This window comes from Aspergillus viridinutans, assembly GCF_018404265.1.
Source record: "Aspergillus viridinutans IFM 47045 DNA, scaffold_1, whole genome shotgun sequence".
In the NCBI taxonomy this organism is placed as follows: domain Eukaryota; kingdom Fungi; phylum Ascomycota; class Eurotiomycetes; order Eurotiales; family Aspergillaceae; genus Aspergillus; species Aspergillus viridinutans.
The window spans coordinates 711,397-733,220 of record NW_025091217.1 but is presented as its reverse complement, the minus strand read 5'-3'; the positions used below and the strand labels follow the sequence as shown (position 1 = coordinate 733,220).

The following is a 21,824-nucleotide window of genomic DNA, read 5'->3' as shown; positions in this document are numbered from 1 at the left end:
TTTGATGGAGTACGTGATGACGGGAGGATAGCGGTATCGTACGGTAATTACCAGCTGCACAGCCATCGATGCGTACGTAATTATACTCGTGGTTAGCACCAGCCACAGCCACCTTCTTTGACTGTTGGGGAAGTAGAAAGTTATTTTAGGAATCAGACCAGCTGAATTGTAACTCTATGATTGAGAGTAGACTGGCTTACCCACCCCACAAATCCACACCCACCCCACCCAATCCACTGTTTGGGTGGATAAGGGCTGGCCCTAATCCAACCCATGTGGATATGGGTTAAACCTGCTATATCCACGTGGATATGGGTTAAACCATTGGGTACATGTGATCTAGGGTCTCTTAAACTGATAAGCTTATCTAACTAGATCTAGGCCTAGATAGGGGAATATTTTTATATATATAGATAGAGAATAGTTATATCTATCTATATATAAAATAAATATTAGATCTACTAAGAAAGGCTAGGGTTATAGTAGTTTTTAGATTTTAGAGGATAGTATTAGGATAGTGAGGGTAAGATATATATATCTCCGCACCATCTTTCAACCTAAGCTTAGGGGGGACCCCTACTCCCCTATATAAGCCTATTTTAGCTTATATAATAGGTAATATATAATATTTATACTAATCTATTCTTATATTACTTATTAAATATATAGATATCCTAGTGGTGTGGCTAGAATACTAAAAAAATAGGGGGTAATCTGAATACTAGAGGTCACCTGACTAGATAGTATGGATATCTATGGATATCCACCACCCAACCCACGTGGATATAAGGGTGGGTAAGATACCTGGTGGTTTACCCATAATCCACATGGGTTGGATCAGACATGCTGTGGGTCAACCCATATCCACCCCACAGCCAGTCTAATTGAGAGTCTATTCCATAGACATATTCTTTTCCTTGGTATAGTAACATCAAAATCATCCCAAATAAGTGCCAAAAAACCGCCACTTGATATGAACAGACTCAGAATGCAGTCTGCTTGAACCACTTTATACAGTATGTCGTTGAGAAAGTTGATCTAAATTTCTCTATGACACAAAAATGAACCTAGTTTGTTGTGGTCGTATTGACAACTGTGATCTTACCCTGCTCGCACCAATTATTGATGGGCTGTAAAGTGTCAGTACCTATGTCACGCATCTTGGTCGATTAGGGCGACTCACCAAGCAGCTCAGTCTGTAGCACCATGAGCAATTCGAAGTGTGATATTTGTAAAAGTCCACAATAAGCAAGATGAAGCCAATGAGGACTGCAACCAATGCCCCGAGTCGTACCAACCACCAGACCCACCAAAGTGGTTTACGACCCTTGAAGAAAGCCAGAGCACTGGAATCTTTCGAGCTCTTAGAGCCCTTGTGAGCCTTGAAAAATTCGGCAATGCTTGAGCCAGGATTGGTGACCTTATTTCCTGGATCCGTGCTGGCACCCGCGGCACCTGTCATGGCCACGTATGGGTTACGGACAAGACCAATGCGTTCGCGAAGGGCGTTAGGAGATCTCATAATGCAGAGACCAGACGCGAGTCCCATGACGAAGCCTCCAATGTGTGAAAAATTGTCCAACCCCGGAAGCAACCCGAGCACGAAAGAAATGGCAATCCCAAAAACCATGATCACAAGCTCCGCCCATGCACTCGCCCGTTCACCCCAAGTGTAGAGGAGGTCCAAGATATAGAGAGCCAGGATGCCGAATAGACTGCCCGAGCAGCCGCAAGAACTCTCGCCTTGAGCAGCGTAGTTTCCGCCGAGCACGAAACCCCAGATACCGCTGGCCAAGTAGACAAAGGCGAACCGCCACCATCCGACCGTTCTCTCCATATCAGCGGCCATTGTCATTTGAACCAGCAAGTTGAAGCCGATGTGAATGATCCCGGTGTGAAGGAACATGGGAATGATGAACCGGAACCATTGATTTGGCCCAGGGTGATCGTCCAGGGAGCCGCCTGGGACCGGGTTCGGGACTCCATTGAAACCGCACAGCTCCGAGAGCGAGCATACATAATCCGCAGTCGACGTCGCGTTCGGACACGGGAACAGGAACTCCACGGGCGAATTCTGAATCTTGTCCACGTTCTTCATACATGGCGTGTACCGCGCTCCCATGTTGATCTGAAGGTACGGCGAAGGGCCGATCATCGGGTTGAACTGGGGGTGGAGTTCGATCGGGCTCCCTGTAAGTTGAGCTGCAAAAAGTCAGTACGTGGGCATCCAGCGGGAAAAAGCGAAAATGGGGGAAAGCACATACCATTCTTCACCAGCTCGACGATGAAAACGATGACCTGGGCTATGGTAAATGTATATGTCACCCAAGCAATCTTCTTCTTGAATATCCCCTTCTTCTGTCTCCTCGTCGGGGCAATCGGGGGCCCTGCGGGCTCCATTGCTGAGGGTTCTGGCGCATATTGAGTTGGCTGCTGCATCCAGTTTGGCGGCGGGGATCCATCTGGATACTGATTGTGTGCTTTCAACGGTATATTGTCTGAGTAGTAATCGGCCTCGTTGAACCTCCCGCCCGCTACATATGGCCCCTGATCTGATGCGATCGATTGCTGGCTGTGCCGAAGCTCATGTGAGCCATAGTCGGCAGTTGCATAAGGGTGTCCACTGTTGTCTGTGTAACCATGCCCCTGTGATACCGGGGAGACGCGATCGGCGGGCTCGGTGTGAGGAAGGGTTTGCTCGTAGGTTGGGGGGTTGCTGCTGTAGCCGCCGTTGTAATAGCTGTGGGCTGCCATAATGGATGGACAGCTGCGGCAGTGAGCTATGGGCGCTCGACGGAGGTTGCTGCAATCCTCTGTAAATGGGGATGGATCGTAGAACAAGATAGATGGCAGTGATAAATTCGGAGATTTGGCGGTAACGAATAATTTAGAGGAATCACAAATGGATCAGTAGATGGATATCCTCAATATCCAGTTGACCAAGTCGCAGCCACGAGCGGAAACGAGATAATTCCCCTTAGTTGGATGGATCCCGGCTGGGCAAAAGGAGCCGTATGCGAGCACGAGACAGCAATGACAAAGGCGTCAATCAAAGGATTCTAACTCAAAGACAGGATTCGCTTGGCAATCCAAGAAAAATTGGTAACGACTGTATCAACAGAAATGGTGCAGACGCAGAGCTCGTTGTCAGAGGGATGTCGAGGTGTTTTCTAGGCAGTCACTTTTGGCTCTGGCGCCCTATTTTTGGCGTTGATCACCTGGTGAACTCACTGCCACTGATCAACTGTCCAGCCACTGCCACGCAGCACTGGTCGGATGCAGCAAATCAGATGACTGCCGAGGAACCCACAAACTCCCGTCGGATTACGACGATTATTATTTGCCTCCTAGGGTGGATCGTTCCCTTGGGAGTGTTTACTCTGCCACAGTACCTCTCTACTACTGCTTGGGTCAGGTACTGTACTCTATCCGTACCTAACTCCGCTTCGACGGAATTGGTCCACCACAGACATCGCAGGCTCAGCACAGCCATCTCATGTTTGACATGTTTGATTTACGACATAACTAATTCTCACTACGAGTTTATTGTAGCTCATCAAGCCCTCGTGTTCTGTTTCATCTAATCTCACATTTGACATTAAACATTATCCAACGCCTGCGGTCACACAAGCCAATCAACTTCAGAGACATCAGTGAGTGGAATGGGTTGGGTATCATTGGTAGGACTCAATCTCGTCTGATCCAAAAACACCTCTGGTGCAGCGAAAGATGACGGCTCAGTGACCAGAGGTGCTCACCAATTGTCGACCCTCACAAGCTTCGACTTCGAGTACGCATTATATAACCTTCGTTGAATCCGTCCAGTACTCGTGCTCACATTAATAATCCGGTTCCCTTCACTTTAATTCTTATATGGCGAGATCGTGTCGGCCATAGGATGAGAATGATAGCCCAAAGAACGCCTCGTTTTGAATGCCTGAAAAGCAATAAGAGAAAAAATCTTTTGAGCCGAAAATGTCAGCTTGCTGTGCGAGAAAGAAACTTGATCGGACGACGACTTACCGACAACGCTGACTTCCAGATCCAACCGGATGGAATATCAGAAAAAATGCAAAAGTCGTCTATGTCTATACAAAATCTACTCCCCTCATGACGACGGGCTCCCCGAAGTGGAGAATGCCGAAGACGCAGGGCTGATATGCGTCTCGAGAATGCCGAAAGCAGCGCCCATCTCTTCACCGCTGTGGCCGGTGAGCAGCCACACCAGGCGGCTCAGCTTTTGGTATAGCAAAGATGGGAAGTAGAGCACCAGCGCCCAGAAAAGAAGAGAGAGCACCACAATGACGAAAGTGTTGGCGACGAGCTTTTCGCCTGGTGTCATCACATACAGTCCGAAAGTGACCTCGTAGCGGTAATATCCTAGCTGAATCTGATCGCCAATGCGTTGCAGGATGTTGCGACGGGGATTCTTCAGCGTCAGATGGCTTGCCGAGCGTATGCTCGAAGCAGTTGCCATTGTGGATGAATACCTGCTAATGAGCTCGTCGACGGCGGCCGGAGCATGGGAGGAGATGCGCGCCGTGGCGGAAGGGGTGTAGAAGGTTTGGACTTCGGTTGCCATGGGTGCGTCCGTTGAGCCTTTGCTTTTGAAGCTAATTTCTCGTTCCTTTGTTTCGGAGGAAAGCGGTCTCGTCACGGCCTTTTATAGGTATTTAAGAAGTCGCGTCAAGGGCACACTCCCTTTGGTTCTTTCCCTGTGGAAATCGCAACGGCTGGAGAGAAATCCTAGCAATACAATAACGTAGGTACGTCCTTTTTATTCGGCTGCCTTCTCAAGAGAGTTGAGCACCTTTTCCCCGTCACGTATTTAAGCAATGGGCCTAGCAAAATGGGTGCCGGGATAACCGGAAGCGGCCGAGAACATAAGACACTAGAATCCAATCGCTGAATAGAAAGTCGCTGAAGAAGCGCGAATGCTTTTTTATGTAACAGGCAAGAACAAGAAGAGTGTAGCGTATCAATACAGGAGACGGGATAAAGGAAGGAAGGAAAATCCGACGAGGAGAGGAAAGGAAGGGGTGTGATTAGTAGCAGGCCTTAAAGATTACCTATTATACCCATAGAAAGAGGAAGAACAAGAGATTGGCGAATCCCGGTACGGCGTGGATGAGAATAGCCGGAGGATCATCCACTTTTTACTAGCTTGCTGCCCTATCGGCATACCGTATGTACCGTAGCTCTGCCCAGGTATCTCAAGTCGCAAAACAACTATTGATGCTTAAATCAGTGATCATAATTAAAGAATTATCTATGAAATCTTTGATTCTTCTATCCTGATTGATTAAACTGAAAGCTTGTAGCGACATCAATATTGGCGTGTCTTGTCTGGGTATTGCTTGACGGAACTATCGGCCGAACTTTTTTTGTTTTTCCCTTTTCTTTTCTTTTTTTATTGTTTTTATTGACTTTTTTCCCCGTTGGAAATCTTGATTAGATCCAGATAAAATATGGTTAGATATGAATATCAGACAGTCATCGTGGCATGACACGTATAGAGATACAACGGCTGATGTCTCTAGTCATTTCAGGAGGATCCTATGCAGTCCTGGACTCCTCATAACATCCTCATACTCCGTAGATAGTTCATTACTCAGTCTTATGCAGTTCGTCCTAATCGAGTGCGTGCCCTTGAAGATCGTCATCTATTTTCTTGGCGGCTTCAATACCCAGCCTAGGTTTCTCTCTAGTCTGCCAAGAATGTAGATACTCTGTATCACAGCCCACCGACGTCAGCCATGGCTTTTAGATTGCAATATTTCCTCAGGAGCCACGTGATTATGGGAATCATTCACAACCCTCCTTCGGCAAGCAGGCATGGATAATCTGAGTACTTTGTGCTACGCCTGCTTACTAAGGTAGGTATTGATTAGTTAACTATTGGGAACCATAGTACCAGGTCAGGTGACCTGCTGCTTTGGCCAGTGATGTCATGTGCTGGAAAAACCCCCCATTTTCAGCACCTTAGGATTTAGGTATCCATAGTTGTCTCTCTGTTGTGAACTCTATCTAGATCACCTGTTACTGTTCCTGACAACATCCCACTCCGTCCATCCAACTTCCACGACCACCACGACCACCACCACCATCATCATCATCATCATCATCATCATGGCGGAAGAAGAAGATCCTCTCATCAAGGCTTTGCCGCCAGCGACCGACTATCTCACCTACCTCACCCTGTTGGAGTACCAATTAACCCCCGCCCGCTTGCCCACTCTGCATAAGCTGCTACAAGATGAAACCCTAACAACAAACATTGGCTGGGATCTGGTCCAGCTTTTACTACCAATGCTACCCCAATCACTGGAATGCTTGCAAGATGTTGCTCGCCTTGGTAACCCCAGAGAAGTTATCCTGAGGGTTTCTGATGCTTTGATGCGGCTTCAACCTGATGAGGACGACTCCAACGCTCACACCCCACCAGGAGACTTTGATGCGCCAGAAACACAATCTAAATCAACTACCAACGATAATGATAGACTTGGTGAAGGAACGACAACACCTCCACGATATGTCGTACAATTCAACTCTCTTGTCGCTATGCTCTCTATATTACATTCCCGCATTCAGACCCAATCCCCGAGCCGATTTCTCGCGACATCCCTCCAGGCAGTTCTAGAAGCATACACCACAATGCCAACCAGTGAGACAACAACTGCACTTTTGGAGTTTCTTCGTGACGTGTCTCCGTCGAAAAGGCCAGCTCCACCTCCTAGATCGGCCAGCGAGTCTGGTGTGTTGCGAGTGTCAGCCGCGTCGGCCCCAGATCCCGAAGCCGAAGTTCAATTTCCATCGCCGAGGAGCAATGACGAGCAGGCTCTTGTCAAACGCTTCTTACAGTTTGGTCTGATCGAACTGCTCAAATCTTATTTACTGGGTCTGGCGGGTCCCATGGACCCAGGGATGTCCTGGGCCATCCGGTTGCATGAAAAGCTTCATCCTGAGACACGCTTACCCGGGAAGGACTCGCAAACCGATGTGTATTGCAGTAACAACTATTTGAAGGACAGAGACATGATACTGGCGAAGATAATTGTAGGTTATGACTCATTCCGCGACCATTGCACGTTCTGACCGATGTAGGCTTTGTCGAGTGACTTTGGTTTGAGCGATGATCAACTGCTCGCAATTGCCTTCGAGCCTGCTAAGAACCAGCCTGCGCCATTGGACTTTGATGAGCCCCCCAAAAATGTCGAGGACATTCCGCTGGAGAGACATGGCTCGCTGTTACTGCTCGCTGGACGGGCCGCCATGGCTGAGCTGTTCTCGTCTGGACAAGTCCCTCCCATTCCGGTCTTCCCCGATCTGGCCCGTATCTATTCCAATTTCATCGGACAAGTCAAATCTCCGGACGATGTAGCATTCGGGCAGCCGCAGCCGCTTCTAGACTCTCTCCTTACACTGACCACCCTTTCATTACGCAACAACGCGATCGGAGAACCCACAGACGACAAGGAATTTTACGATCTTCTTCTCGCAGTGACTGCTTGCACGACCCGGCAGCCGTACAGCGTCATCCGGCAGCTCCCTGAAGTCATTGTCCATAGCCATCCCTCTCAAAGCACCCGCTTCAAAGTCATCCGCAGGGTCCTGGAGGACGAGCAGCTGCTGACGGTAAAGGACCGCGCAGTCGGGTGGCTGAAGAAGGAGATTCTGGCTGCGTCAGCTCAACCCTCCAATAACGCCACAAACATCTTCCTCAACCCTCATTACGTCTCTGTTCTGTTCCCGCTGCTTTTCAACTCAGCCGATATACTTCTCAACGTATCCACCGACATCGCAGCGTCGTGGATCAGATTCTCCCAGACACTGGCCCCATCCATCCATGCCGCATTGAGCCTGTACTACATTCTGCTTCAATCTTCGACGCTCCGGACGCAGCTACAACTCGAGAAGACTTACCCCTACTTCCGAAATCGATTCCTGGAACCCCTCAAGACCCTCTGTCATGCTTTCGAGGCAGAGATGACGCAGAACGGCGGTGATGGCCGTATCGAGGCCGCTGTCGGCGAGGAGATGTCTCAGATCGGCATGGCCCGCTCCGTAGGGCTCATCTCGCATATTGTCGAACAGGTCGAGGACGCGCTGGAAAATGCGTTCGGGAGCGTGGATCTAGAGTCGTCGGAGCCGAGTGCGGACGATATCGCTCGAGTGGATGCTATTCGGAAGGAGACGGTACTATGATGATTTCGCTCGATATACCCTAGTCGTATAAACAATGAGACCAAGACCTTGTTTCAAACAAACTCTGCATGATATCATTTACGTACTTACAACTTACGACGAAACAAATCCATCAGATCTTCACATTCATTCCGAACTATCACGACCAAAGTTTGTAGAAAAACAAGTTCCAGCACTGACCAGATCTCAACCAGCTCAAGATACAACAAGCAGCTAGCCCGGAAGACAAAACAGAAGCAACCAAGAGAGTGGAACGAACAGGAAGGCAAGAGCCCAGAACTACTGCCCGGGACTCCCTCTGCCCCCTTCAGAAAAACGCAACGTCCCTCCTCCCCTCCTCATCCTCACTACCCGGCTATCCTCCAAAACAGCCACCATCCAACGAAGTCGAACGAGCCATGTCGTGTCGGATAATCGTGTGCGCGAGAGCGAAGAGAGTCAAAAAGCACGCAGACCCCGGGAGGTCACTATAGCAGAAACAACTCAAACGGAAAGACAGTAGACGCCCGCATTTGGTCGGTTGATCTTGGGCCGGCGGTGGCTAGGTTGACGGGCACTGGTCGGTATGTGCTAGAACATTGCGGGCGAAGGCCTCGTCAATGGGGCCTTTACATGACGACGCAGCCGCCACCGGGGGAGGCTAGAAACACCTGTTAGTATACTGCACGACAGATTATGGGGGAGGGGCAAAGAAAGAGGCATACACTTGACGACAACGGCGTCCTTGACGGTGTTCTGGGGAGACATTTTGATTGATCTGGGGGTTTGCGTGAAGCAAAGAATGAAGTTTTGGATGCTTGGAGATTGGAATTTGGGATTGATGTGCTTGATGGTGAGAGAGAAGAGGATGGTCTCAGGGGATCCGATGATGGCTTTATATCTTCGTCTGAGGGGTGTTGAGTCGGCCTGCGAACTCTGTTCAGGTGGTATATCTCAGCTTTGATTCGGTATGGTGAGGAGGAAGATGGGAGGAAGGAGGAGTGATGGTCTGGTGGCTGAAAGGAATGGATGCATTTTCGTGGACGTCAAGGGCGACGTGCACGTTGAGTGGGTATACCATAGTGTCGGATAAAGAAGAAAGATCGATATTCAAGATGAGAACATTAGTATTCTTCCCGACTGAGTCAATGGGGTTGCGATGGACCGTCAATGCTGTGAGTGGTGGGAGAATTCGATCGGCTTGATATTGTTCTCGGCTTGAAAGACTGCCATTGCCATTCTCGTCGCCGGTCAATGTCTGCCGACCTACAGCTATTCTTCTCCTCATATCAATGGGATATTCTGTTCTAGGAACTTGAGCTGCGTAAGAACTCATTCTTTTCGGCAGTCTCCGTTTGTGAACAATCGACCTGGAACACGATCCTTGGTCAGCGTGAACTTCGTCGTTTTGGCCTTCGCGTACAAGAGATACACGGGATGCTTGAAGACTTCGATGTATACTTGAATCTGAGTGGCTCTGGCTCATGCCTCGTCGACGGACGCGCTGCCACGGTTTCTGTAGGTCAATCGAAAGATACAAGGATATCAAGTGGCGTATCGTATGCAATGCAGATCACATTCCCAAGAAGGCAGAAACATAGTACTCTCATAAAATGAGAACTGTACCAACAATATCTAGCGATTACCTTGGATTGGTGAGTGAGATGTGGTCGTCCAATCAAAGAGCCGCTTCTTGGTATTGTTCTTCGAGGAACAATATCAAGTTATCAACCACTCAGCCTGAAGTTAGAACTTTAAAGTCTTCAACAGGAAGAAAGAGAGAAAAAAAGAAGAAAGATTAAGATCAAATTATCCAAATTACTAGATTCCTAATTCCGATTACACAAAGAAAATACCCCAACGTCCTCAAGTGTAGAGGGGCTCCGTCAAATCATTGAGAGTCAATCCCGACTTCGCAACATCTTCTTCGATCAAAAACATCAATGGCATCTCGACCAGCGTGCCTTTGACCTGACTCAGCAGCTCCTTGACCTGTCGAACGCCTTCCGGACCAGGAGGGAAGTCGTCCCGCACAACATGTCCATATTCGTACCGCGCAGGCTTGGCTTTCTCGTCCTTGTCGTGGGATTGCTTATCGGCGCTCTGGAAATAGTAGCTGTAGAACTCCCGGTATGTCGCCCAATTTCGCACGGTGTCGTCTGGAACAGCATGGAAGACCTTGCGGAAGACATCGGTGTTTGTCCTTGCGCGAGTGTTCCAGAGGCTCTGAAGGGTATCCGCGAGAGGATCTGCCACGATTTGACTCTCTGAAGCGTCAAAGTCAAAGTCATTGGGAATGCCCACAGGCTCAGAGTTGGCGTCTGGGCGTTCGTAATCCTGGGGTGGCAGGAGTCCGAGGTGCTTGCGGAACAGTTGTCGACGCAGAGAGGCGGCAAAGCGACTGGCGGTCCATGGCTTGCCATTCATGCTGGACTGAACGGGAGTGTAGTCTTCGATGATGACTGCAATCTCCGAATCGTGATCTCCGAGCTGAGAGCGATCATTCAGATTGGCAGAGCCACAGATGACGATCCGGTCGTCGGCAATCATGACCTATTCATCATTAGTCAACCAGTTCCTATCATATACGGGTTATGTCGAACCTTGGAATGAACATAAAGTTCCTCAGTAACAAATGCATCTATCTCGGCCTCACTCGGACCTTCCCAAGGCACGTTGCGAATGTCCTCACCGTGAAGCATATAACACTCGCTGACAGTATCCCACCGGCTGGATGTTGACTTGGCGGCCGACACTTGATGAGCAGCCTGCTGATATTGTTGCTGGTATGGAAGACTTGTGTCGAAAGCGCTCCGAGCTGGCCCAGGACCGTAGCCTCCCTGACCGACCGCATTCAGATCGTGTTGTCTACGAGCGTCTTCATAGTTGACACCGCTTCGTTGCTCGGCTTCCATCATGCGACTGTTGACATTGATACGGTCGTAATTGCGGAGATTATAGAACCGGATATACTCCATCGGGTTGAACCCTTCCTTGGCGATCGACTCCATGATGCTGTGGCCTCCGCGGTTGATGGAGTTGTACTGGAACTCCATAATGGCACGCGTTCCCAAAGATGCTTCGTCTTCCAAATCACCGGCAAAGCAGGGGACGGTTGGAATAACAACAATGATCTTGTATTTCTGGCCCGCCCGAGCTGCGCGCAGAATACGCTCCACAATAGCAGCACCAATCTTGTTCTTGACCGGCTTCTGAGCATCACCAGTTGCTGTGATGAAGAACTGATTTTCGATGTAGACAAAGTGCTCACTGTTGCGAATCAGAGCCGCGTAAGCATCGGCGATCGAGTGTTCAGTCGGTGTTCCATTACTCCATTTCGCGCAGCTGCGCACAATCTGACAGGACATGTTGCCTCGTGGCTGAGAGTTTTGGCGCCCAAAGGAAGTCAGACGATCCTGGTATTGATGGACTTGTCCCGCCAATTGTCCGCGAAGGACATTGCCGTATCCTGTGAGCTCGTCCTTGAGACGGCGAGGAATGAAGCCGGATCCCCGTTCGGAGTCGCCTTGGCCACGGGCTTCCTCATATGAGTCGTCAAAGCCCCTTGTCTGGGAGTGCGATCCCTCCTGAGTAGGGGGAGGGGGAAAATAATGAGCTTGACCATAACCTTGGGCTTGAGACTGAGGGGCTGGGGAATATTGACTGGGAGGCGGTCCCGGAGGGGGAGGAGGGAACGAATCCCCCGTATAAGTGGATTGGTGACCACCACTCTGCGATGGGGAGTAGCCCGCGTAGCTAGGCGGAGACTGGTAGCCTGGTGCTCCTTGTCCGCCAATGTTCGGCTGTGAGGGATAAGCCGAAAGGCCAGGAGCCTGTTGTTGCGGCGGGGGTTGGTGATGTGGCGCCGACTGCTGGGCATTGTATTGTTGACCGGAGGGAGGGCCATGCAAGACAAGTCTGGTATATCTTGCGTCCTTGCGAACCTGGTATTTCGTGTCGTAGATGAAGTTCCAACGCTCTATGAAATGCCGACGCAAATCTTCCACGACCGGCCCGTGCAAACTCACTGAGATGTCGGACCATCCCATACGGGAGGTACGTTTTCGATCCAACTGGTTCTTCTCCCAGTGCACAACATCCTGGAAGTCAAGGACTCTGGAATTGTTATAGTCCTGACCGGGGAAGACAATGTCGTCAAGGTTGGTGGGATGGACATCAGCAATAGCGTGTTGATGCGTATCCCATCGGCCAAAGCACATATCCAAGCCTCCCATGAAGGCGATTCTGCCATCAATCAAGCACAGTTTTTCATGGTGGGCCCAGTAGAGAATCACATCGTCATTCATGCCATACAGACCCTTGAGCGCATCGCCGGGCATCTTTGCAAGCGAAACCGTGTCCAAGGTCAGGTTCTGGAGAGAGGAAGTAATCGAGGATGCCAGTCCTTGACGATCGGGAAGATGATCGGGATGGCGGAACACAGCGATATTGGGATGGAGGTCTTCGAGAGCGTGTTTGGTGTGTGAGGAGGACACTGCGTGAGCTACCATCAGCATAATGCGCTCGGAACCGGAATTCCCTGTCGGTCTTGATCTGTGACTTGGTACATACGAGTCAATGCCTGAGTAACCTCCTTGTATACAATGACGTTGACCCGCACTCCACGCTGCGCAGCGGCCTGCAGCATCCGATCCAGCCGATATTGTTCGTTTTTCGCAGGTGGACGTCTCAGGTACAACTCAGGAGATAGCCACCCTGTCAAGGGAGTTAGTCGCGAAACAGAAGGTTTGCTTCTCCAAGGGATGAGCGTCACTTACAGTCCAGAATCCAGATCGACTCCCTGGCGCTCTCGAGAGCTTTTGAGACGGCATAGAAGTAAGAGCATCCGTCGACATACCACTTCGCATCGTTGGCCTGTCGTGGAGCAGCAAAGCTACCGAATCTGTGCCCCGACTGAGGCTTATTCGGACCATACTCTGCATATGCTTGTGGATCGAGAGCAGTGCCGACTCGCTGGGCGACTTCCGAGCCAATTCCGGTGACGGTGTCTTGTAGCTTTCCAAAAAGCCCTGAAAGTTTGTCCTGTTTCGCGGGTTTTGCCTGGTACTCGGGATTCTGGTACGGGTTCTGGTTCTGATTCTGGCTTCCATATGGGTAGCTTTGCGAGGATCCTTGATTTTGATAACTCTGTCCCTGAACCGACGGTCACATAATATTAGTCACTGCAAGCACGAGGGACGCAAGCTTCATAGACTTACACCATAACCTCCTGGGACATAACTCTGAGACTGGCTCTGTCCTGTCTGCTGGGGCTGGGAGTGTTGTTGCTTATAAGTGTCCTTCAGCTTTTTGAAGGTATCACCAACGAAGCTTCTCGTGCTCTCTCCCTGACCATCTTCCCGTTGGTGGTACTGGCCATATGCCAAGTTATCATCTCGTCCAGACATTGCCGCAGTCAATAGAAGGCGATCGGGTTATAGGGGCTGAGGCACAATATCGCCGGCAGCTGATTGCATATAGAATCAACAACGAACCTCGAGGGACGCGGAACAATTTATCCATATCATTGCGGGACAACCGACATAAGCTGGGGTCAGATCAGCCCAGTCCCTCATTAACACAGCCTCGCCGTCAGCTCGTTAGTTTGTTGACACGCGGCACGCCAATACGCCACTACTGCCCCGCTATCCTATTCCTGAGACAATCAGCGAAAGACAACCCACTTTCAGCTTGAAGAGAGAAGAGGATCTGGATCTCCTCACTGACAAAGCCATCATTAGGGTTGGTTATTACACAGAGCATGAAATTGTCAGCCTATTCAATAACAGACACAGTTGCATTCACGGCAAAATGACATTTCCTGGGCATACCCAGGAAATTCCGTTGTAGTACTTGGCGGGGATTTAAATTGTTGCCTACCCCTCGTATTATCCCGCAACAAGCGTTATTCCCACCATTGTGGCGCAGCATTGGAATATTGTAAATGCAAATCGCCATTAATTTGTGGCTGGAGTGCAGGGACTGTTGATGGACGATAGAGACCATAAGTTCAAGGCTGCTCAGTCTCTTTTTGTCCTGGTGGAAATGTTTTCTTCAACAAAGAGGGTTCCAGTGAAGGACCCAAACTCGACCGTACTATCCAGACGTAAAAAGACGCGGGATGCTTGATTAACACCGTCCGCTGCTTCTGGATTAGTATGTGAGACGAAATTGTGGAGGATATGCATAATTGGAGGGATTGAAGTTATCAGCTTCATTGTGACCTTGTCGACGTCGATGATATATCATGATCAATCTCTTAACTCCTCTGCAACATGGGGGAGCTGAAGATATACAATCAATGATCGGACGGTCTAATAAGCAATGAATTATCTGTGGAGATGCCGTCAGGAACAAACCTAGAGATATAGAACGGTTGATCTTGACGGTTCCAAGTGTGGTTTCTCCAAACACACCAGGGTACTGCAGCAGCGCGAGACCTTGGGAAGGGATGCACCCCGCAGGGATTTGCTGGAAACTGGTCAGGTATGGTAACGATATTACCCTATGTATACAAATAGTCAGATAAGCCAGGAGAGGCTAAGGTAATGGAGTAGTAACAGTACATTATCAGTGACAACTGTCTTATCTCTCCCCGCACGATGTGAAATCAGTTTTGGAGAACATGTCCCGCATCAGGTTATAAAAGGCCAGCGTCGCTCCACTAGTGGAAGAACAGTCCTTACCTATCTCTTCTAAACGATTGAAACTGTCGGTAAACATAGTCTCATATTCTCCCACGCGGATATCTTCTGGAATCGACCCAACTGACCACATCAATCCTCGTCATGTCGCTCGCAACACTTGACGTCAGACCACTCCCTCCAGGACCACCGGATGATCTGCTAATGAAATAACCCACAGGCCACCCAGCATCCCAACCTTCCAGCATCCGCCGAAACCCTCTTCAAAGCCAAGGCCCAGAAGAAGCTCAGCTTCGAGCAAATCGCCCAACACATCGGCCGCAATGAAGTCGCCACAGCAGCCCTCTTCTACGGCCAGGCAAAGGCTTCGCCGGAAGACATCCAGAAGCTCTCAGAGCTCCTTAATATCTCGACCCATGTTCTCGAAGAGCAGCTGAGCGGCTTCCCGGACCGTGGTCGCTCCGTTGAGATGCCGCCGAAGGAGCCCTTGATCTACCGATTGTATGAGATCGTGCAGAACTACGGGTATGCGTACAAGGCTGTTCTCAACGAGAAGTTTGGGGATGGGATCATGAGCGCTATTTCGTTTTCGACCAAGGTGGAGAAGGAGACGGATGCGGATGGGAATAATTGGGCTGTTATTACTCTTCGGGGCAAATGGTGAGTTTCGTATTCTGGGCTTGGATGAAGCTGACAATGGCAGGTTGCCTTTCTCTCGTTTCTGATGGGGGTATGTTATGACATTGAGAGTGATATTTGTCAAAGTCGAAAGTAAGACTTTAAAATCTGAGAGGTAGTATAACATATGGTAGCACATCTATAAGAATGTGTATGGTTAGGATCATGATGTACTGCATGATTGCAGTAGCGCTCAGAGTAGTATACTTGTAGTAGCTATCAATCTTGAATCATACTCATTGTAACACGCCATGCTTTGATCTATGTCGTTGATAGAGGAAATAAGGAAGTGTACCTGTAGGGCCAGTTAAGACTGTCATGTACCTGAGTAATTATTCATGTTAAGTCCGGATTTAAGCGAAAGGATCCTCAGAGAAAGGACCAGAAGTGGTACTGCCCATAAGGCTAGTAGGCCATCCTCAGGCGTTTCTAGCAAGCTCTGATAGACTCAGAAGATGGTCATGAAAAGAAGTGAATGACTTAGATCCTTGGTACGCGGCACGTCGAGCACTCTCAGTGGGATTTCTTAAAAGAGATTTCACTTTCTCTCACTTATCTTTCAAAGGACTAAAAGAAGGCTCTACCTTTACTTCTTCATCTCCCCATTTTGCCAATTCAAACTTGCTCTTCAATTGACAAGCTCCCTTGATTTTTCCAATTACTCTCCTCCATTCGCATCTTTCCTACATATTCCCACCTTCCAAGAAGGCCATCAACGATGCCTAACCCAGCTACGCCCAAGAAAGTGCTCTGCACTTTTCCCGACTGCCCTCGCCGCTTCAACACCGTCGAGGAGATGAAGAAACACAAGAGTTCCGCCCCCGAACACGAATACTGCACCCGCTGCGACGAAGACTTTGAGAACGAGGAACGACACCTAATCCACAAGATCAAAAGCAACAAGCACATCGTCTGTCCCATCTGCGGCGTCGATTTCCGAAGTGAAGGAGGCCGTGACGGGCACATTCGCCAGGTAAGCTGTCCTCGACTCACTAGTCTTTCTCACGCATATATTAACTGTGATGGATGCGTAGTACCACCGCGCCGAGCAAACCCTAAGCTGCTATGGCTGCAAGGCTCTCTTCAAGAACGCCAGCGGCCTTATGCGCCACATCGAAGATGACGAGTGTCCCGAGATCACCAAGAGACGTCTCCTCGAGGAAAGATCGAAGAAGATCATGATCAAGCAGGCTCTCGGAGGTGGCGTGGGCTCGCCCCTGCCCATCATACCCCGTCCAGGCGACTTGGACGACGTCGACGGCGGCGTCAAGGTGAATCCTCTGGAGTACGACAACCGCGAGGCGATGGCAAACCAGCCGAAGCCTGGCGGCGACGACCGCTCAGCTACATTGTCGCAGAAGCACTGGCCAGAGCTCAAGACGGCTGCCAAAGCGAGAGCAACGAATAACCCCACGCCTGCAGACCTGATGGCGTTCTCTGAGCTTGCCATCACGGACAAAGCCGCGGACGGAGATTGGAAGGGCAAGGGAAGACTCATAACAATTGCGGAATCTGAGAGAGAAAAAGACGAGAGCGAGCGTCTCTTTGGCGTGGGAGCCCCGGATGCTGGCCAGATCCTGCGCTTTCTGCAGCACAACTGGGATCCGACCAACTTTTTCGACTCGTACAGCGGGGAATACGTCTGTCCTTGCAAAGCACGCTTCAAGACCATGAAGGCGTTCGAGGAGCATATGTTGATGAAGAGTCAGGGCGCAAGAGGCATGGAGTATGTATTGGTGGCCTGGCTTTGTTGGAACGAATGCTAACAACAACTACTAAACATCTAGGTGTCCCGGATGTCATCGCATCTTCAAGACCACCGCGGCCTTGGTTGCTCACTGCGAGTCAAGTACCAAAAGATGTCATATCAACGCTAACTCCCGGTTCAGTCAGATCATTGACGAGGTGAGCGCCGGAGTCATTCAGGCGGCGGGCTATATGCCAGATGGAACAGTGAAATACGAGGCTGGAAAACTGGAGTTGACCAAGACGACCACTATTGGCGTTGACCTTGAGAAAAATAAGTGGTAGTTGGAAGACACAGGGTACCATCCTCTTACTTCCGTCCTACCTTGGCAATCGTCGAGGAGGTAGGAGACGTGCAGCCAGTATTCCAATGGTTATACCATTGATTCATACTCATTGCTGCATAGCATTCAGGCTAGCTTGATCAAGACTGCTTTTTCGCAAGATCAGCCTGTTGAAATTCAAACGAAAATTGTTCCCCAAAGCAATGGAAAATATTGAGAAAAGTTAACAATATTCAAGATTCATTCTCTATGGCCAGCAACCAGCTAGCAATGGGTATAATGAGAATCGTAGGACAAAACATCACTGCCAAAAAGACTTCAAGGCAAACAACACCAGCAGGAACCGAGCGTATATCCATAGCTCATGACCTCCATTCTATGAGCCTTAGTCCCCGAAACAGCGATAAAAATGCTTAACAGCACTCCTCACAGCATTCGAAGCAGAGGATACCGGCACACCTAATCCACATTAGCCAATTTCAACCACCATGCTTGTCTAACGGGCGCCATACACTCCACAGCAGACATCTCCGGCGCGACCACCGCGCAGCTGCATATTCATGGCCTCCTGGTTATTCTGTAGACACATTCAGTATTCTATTCCTGTTTTGCAGGGATGAATTGGTGGCTGGAAACGAACCGGTTGCTGGGTCACAACACGCTCTGTAGATGGGGCCACGGGGCTAGCGGGCTGCTGCACGGTGAGGGTGTTAGGGTCCCAGGTGGGTTGTTGCAGGGCGGGAGCAGAGTCCTTGGAGGATTTGAAGAAGTCGAAGAGGCCCATTTTGGTATTAGATATAAATTGTATCTGTAAAAGAGAGGAGAGTTGGAACGAGTGTGATAAAATGGGGATGAAGGTGCGGAGAGATCGGCGCGGGTTGAATGGGAAAGAAGACACGTACGGGAGAAGGTGGGTTTATGTACTTGCGAACCTTGATTTCCTCGGTAGAAACGCTGATAGAAGATAAAAGTACAATAGCACCGCCACTAAGTTTAATAGTCGGAATTATAGCGCTCGAATTGGAAACTCAACACTGAAACTTACGAATACAGAGGAAATCATAAGGTCGGGGTGGAGTGGACCACTCATGGCACAGAACGAATCCACGCTCTTTGGCGCTCAGCCCTGCCGACTTGCGTTGTCGGTGGAGTCTTCATATCTTTTTGATGATTCTAATGGGCGTGCCTTAAATCCACCCTTCATCAATGTCTCATCATTATTTAATAGACTTTCAAGTTGCATTTTTCAGAGCGCTATCCCGTTTAGCTGGAGACGTCAACAGAAGAAGTGCCCGACGGGCAATATGACCTCCCACGTTTATGATCCTGTATATATTGCTTCATCCTGAGATATCAGCAAATTGCTCAGTGAGAATACAGTAAGCATGAGACAAGGTTGCTGAGTGGTCTCAGACTCAGCTTTGTGAAGCACTCTCTCCGTGTCTCAGGTCCACAATCATTGTGGCTTGTTAGCACAGTTAGGCAACCTCATTTCCAATGATGCGGTGAAACCACGGGTCAAATTCTAATCTTCGGCCGTGTTTGTGGCTAAGCTTTGCGCAAGCTCCATTTGTCCACCTTAGCGGGGGCTATTCTTAGGATACTAATCGGCGCATCACCTCAGTCTCATAGGGCTGGAGGCACATTATTATGTTGCGGTCCACGTTCAACAATGACCATCTGCGTTACTCAGGATTGCAATCACCCAGGTATCAACGTCATTTCATATTTCGCTATGCAACGGGAGGACTCAACAGCGATGTTGTGGAGATAGGAGCGTTCTACTGAAGAGAGCACGGAATCACGTGACTATCCTTGAGGTTGATCGTCGTTTCGAGTGATCTCTCATCACATCGACAGTCCAGATCTTTTTCATTTTAAGTCATCATTCCTTAAATACACGTGCTTAAGGATGTTATATTTGTTTCTTTCAACCGAGACGTCTGATGACTATATAGCCTCATACAATTCCCAACCCCGTCCTGGGCTCGCGATGTGTTAACAGGTCGATCAAGTAGAACCTGACTGCCAAATGAACAATTCCGGAATTATATGCCATAGACCGAGGTACGAGGGTGATTTAAACTGTGTCTATCTTTTAACCTTGAATGTACGACCCTTGATGTAGCCAAGATTCTGTGCCTGAAGAACCAGGCAGCTCGGAAAATGCCGGCCAGGACTGCATCTCTGGCTACTTCGGCCACCGTAAATTTTGCATCATCATCAGTCTTCAGAAATCAAATAAACTGACAACATTATCAAAATTCTAATCAATTCAATTATGCCTGAACAAGCTCAGTTCCTCTGAATTCACAATCTCAATCGGAGCAACTCAAACCGCACCCCATCAAAATGACCACAAACAACCCCAAACCAGACGTGCACTCCATCCGAGAAGCAGACTACATCCGCTTCAAACACTACGCCGCCCTAACCTTCCTCGTCGCCTCGCCCGTGCTCATCGCCCTCCCCCCAAGAAAACTAGACCACCTCACAGTCCTCCTAACAGGCGCCTTCTGCGTCTCCGCAAACCACCTCACCCGCGAACGCACAGGGCGCAGTATCGTCGACCGCATCGAGGCGCGCATCGCCTCCACCCCGTCACTCGCCATACCCGATCTCCCCAGCCAGCGGGCGCAGGAAGTCCAGGCGAAACTGCGTGCGGCGCGGGAAGCGCAGATCCGCGAGGGTGGACTAGTAGGCGAGGAGCTGGAGAAGTTGAAGGCGAGGCAGGCCCAGGAGAAGGGGGTTGCGGAGCGGATTTGGATGGGTGGGGAGACGGAGGGGTGGAAGGAGCGGCGGCTGAGGGAGGAGCAGAAGGCGTTGGAGGAGGGGAAGGGGTATGGGGATTTGATCAAGGAGCATATTTGGGACGTGTGGACGTGGGGGCAGAAGGATGGGGGCAAGGAGGAGTCGAAAAAGGAATGATGTTATGCAGTGGTGGTTTTCATGGCTGAATTATATGATATGGCATGTACATATGGGTTTGGAAACTTTGGAGTTTGGCGTTGGTCAATGATAACTTCAAGCCATTCAAGGCTCCGTGAGGCACGGCCGCTTTTCGTACAGCTGGTACTTGACGTGAAACCTGTTGAATGGCGGAATTCATTTACTATGATATAACTATTGTAAAGTAGTGAGTATTCCTTTGTAGCCGGCTGGTATGTATTAGAATGTCATCTTGGTTTCCCTGACCAGGCAGGTGATAGTATGAACTACAGAGTACATCATGCTGACCTTCCGGATGAAGGAAAGAGCGACAGCACAACAGTATTACAATATTAATGCACTGAATTCCGACAGGAAAAGGCAGCAACGAGCTCCGAACATAGTGTATGGAAACTAGCCGCGTCTCAACTCCACAATATATCTTCGGATACTGCGTCTTTTGAAACCAGAACCTGAATTTGAAGCATGGGCAGTGAGCATTGGCAATTATTGATATCTACAAGTCTATCGACATCATAATCTCTCCATCTTCATCTGGCGGCGCAGTCTGCCTGAACCCAAGTTTCTGGTACAACGTATATGGCGAATCTTCAGGCTTCACATTCTTCGCCGGATTCCCACTCATCTTCCCTTCCGGTGGCGTCGACATCACCCCCAACTGCTTTGCTCGAGGGTTGTGCCGTCGTATACGTGCAATCGCGAATTCTACGCCCCGGCGACCGTACCCGAGACCCTGATACCGGCCATCAATCATGAATCGCCAAATGTAGTACGCCTCATCAGGATCCCATATTGCCATCATGAGCATGCCGACAAGCGTCTCGTCGGCGTAGATGGCTCGTACCCACGCGTCTTCGGAGTAATGGGCTTCGCAGAGAGACCAAACGTTGGGGGCGAGGTTTCCTATCTGGCCCTCTTTAGGACTCAGGTTTGCCACCGCACGCCAGTTTTCTTCGGTGATTTCGCGGAATGTGAGCGTTGAGTCCCTGCTGGGAGTGGTCATGCTGGGAGTGTCTTCCATGGTATTGATGAGGGTTTGAGTGAGGAAACAATTCGAGACTCGAGTGAGAAGAATGATCACTCCAAAGTATGAGCAAAGCACGAGTAGTGCAGCCTTAACTTCTTATATTTTGCCATAACATTGGTCTTCTCTTTGGGATTGCCTCTCAGCCCTAACATGACAAAACATGAACAGCTCTGGGAGGGGTAAGCTGCCAATCACGATTGCTTTTTAGCTACTGCAACAGAGCATGACTCAATCACAATAATTATTAGATTACTACTTGAGTGGCTAATGGCAGTATTTGACTCATCTTCGGTGATCATAAAAACTAAGAGT

General features: G+C 49.5%; 9 protein-coding genes across 9 annotated transcripts; 4 read left to right on the top strand and 5 right to left on the bottom strand.

Annotated features, from left to right (window-relative positions):
- Positions 1–1,067: 1,067 nt before the first annotated feature.
- On the bottom strand, positions 1,068–2,754 carry Aspvir_000168 (rhomboid family membrane protein; the record flags this gene model as incomplete). The annotated part of the gene is made up of 3 exons (XM_043265311.1): positions 1,068–1,130; positions 1,184–2,202; positions 2,265–2,754. The coding sequence occupies 3 exons, from the start codon at positions 2,752–2,754 to the stop codon at positions 1,068–1,070; spliced, it is 1,572 nt and encodes a 523-aa protein (XP_043121246.1).
- Positions 2,755–4,108: 1,354 nt separating this feature from the next.
- On the bottom strand, positions 4,109–4,582 carry Aspvir_000167 (serine palmitoyltransferase small subunit family protein; the record flags this gene model as incomplete). The annotated part of the gene is made up of 1 exon (XM_043265310.1): positions 4,109–4,582. The coding sequence occupies one exon, from the start codon at positions 4,580–4,582 to the stop codon at positions 4,109–4,111; it is 474 nt and encodes a 157-aa protein (XP_043121245.1).
- A 1,547-nt stretch (positions 4,583–6,129) lies between these two features.
- Aspvir_000166 (uncharacterized protein) lies at positions 6,130–8,205 on the top strand (the record flags this gene model as incomplete). The annotated part of the gene is made up of 2 exons (XM_043265309.1): positions 6,130–7,056; positions 7,105–8,205. 2 exons carry the CDS (start codon positions 6,130–6,132, stop codon positions 8,203–8,205), a joined length of 2,028 nt encoding a protein of 675 aa, XP_043121244.1.
- A 1,845-nt stretch (positions 8,206–10,050) lies between these two features.
- Positions 10,051–13,592, bottom strand: pld2 (putative phospholipase D (PLD); the record flags this gene model as incomplete). The annotated part of the gene is made up of 5 exons (XM_043265308.1): positions 10,051–10,737; positions 10,788–12,679; positions 12,757–12,900; positions 12,963–13,338; positions 13,404–13,592. The coding sequence occupies 5 exons, from the start codon at positions 13,590–13,592 to the stop codon at positions 10,051–10,053; spliced, it is 3,288 nt and encodes a 1,095-aa protein (XP_043121243.1).
- A 1,380-nt stretch (positions 13,593–14,972) lies between these two features.
- Positions 14,973–15,553, top strand: cyn1 (putative cyanate hydratase; the record flags this gene model as incomplete). Its single annotated transcript, XM_043265307.1, has 3 exons — positions 14,973–14,993; positions 15,049–15,488; positions 15,532–15,553. 3 exons carry the CDS (start codon positions 14,973–14,975, stop codon positions 15,551–15,553), a joined length of 483 nt encoding a protein of 160 aa, XP_043121242.1.
- Positions 15,554–16,224: 671 nt separating this feature from the next.
- On the top strand, positions 16,225–17,537 carry Aspvir_000163 (putative C2H2 finger domain protein; the record flags this gene model as incomplete). Its single annotated transcript, XM_043265306.1, has 3 exons — positions 16,225–16,479; positions 16,541–17,232; positions 17,294–17,537. The coding sequence occupies 3 exons, from the start codon at positions 16,225–16,227 to the stop codon at positions 17,535–17,537; spliced, it is 1,191 nt and encodes a 396-aa protein (XP_043121241.1).
- Positions 17,538–18,032: 495 nt separating this feature from the next.
- Aspvir_000162 (uncharacterized protein) lies at positions 18,033–18,320 on the bottom strand (the record flags this gene model as incomplete). Its single annotated transcript, XM_043265305.1, has 2 exons — positions 18,033–18,113; positions 18,177–18,320. The coding sequence occupies 2 exons, from the start codon at positions 18,318–18,320 to the stop codon at positions 18,033–18,035; spliced, it is 225 nt and encodes a 74-aa protein (XP_043121240.1).
- A 1,568-nt stretch (positions 18,321–19,888) lies between these two features.
- Aspvir_000161 (uncharacterized protein) lies at positions 19,889–20,464 on the top strand (the record flags this gene model as incomplete). The annotated part of the gene is made up of 1 exon (XM_043265304.1): positions 19,889–20,464. The coding sequence occupies one exon, from the start codon at positions 19,889–19,891 to the stop codon at positions 20,462–20,464; it is 576 nt and encodes a 191-aa protein (XP_043121239.1).
- A 517-nt stretch (positions 20,465–20,981) lies between these two features.
- Positions 20,982–21,506, bottom strand: Aspvir_000160 (GNAT family N-acetyltransferase; the record flags this gene model as incomplete). Its single annotated transcript, XM_043265303.1, has 1 exon — positions 20,982–21,506. The coding sequence occupies one exon, from the start codon at positions 21,504–21,506 to the stop codon at positions 20,982–20,984; it is 525 nt and encodes a 174-aa protein (XP_043121238.1).
- Positions 21,507–21,824: the final 318 nt, after the last annotated feature.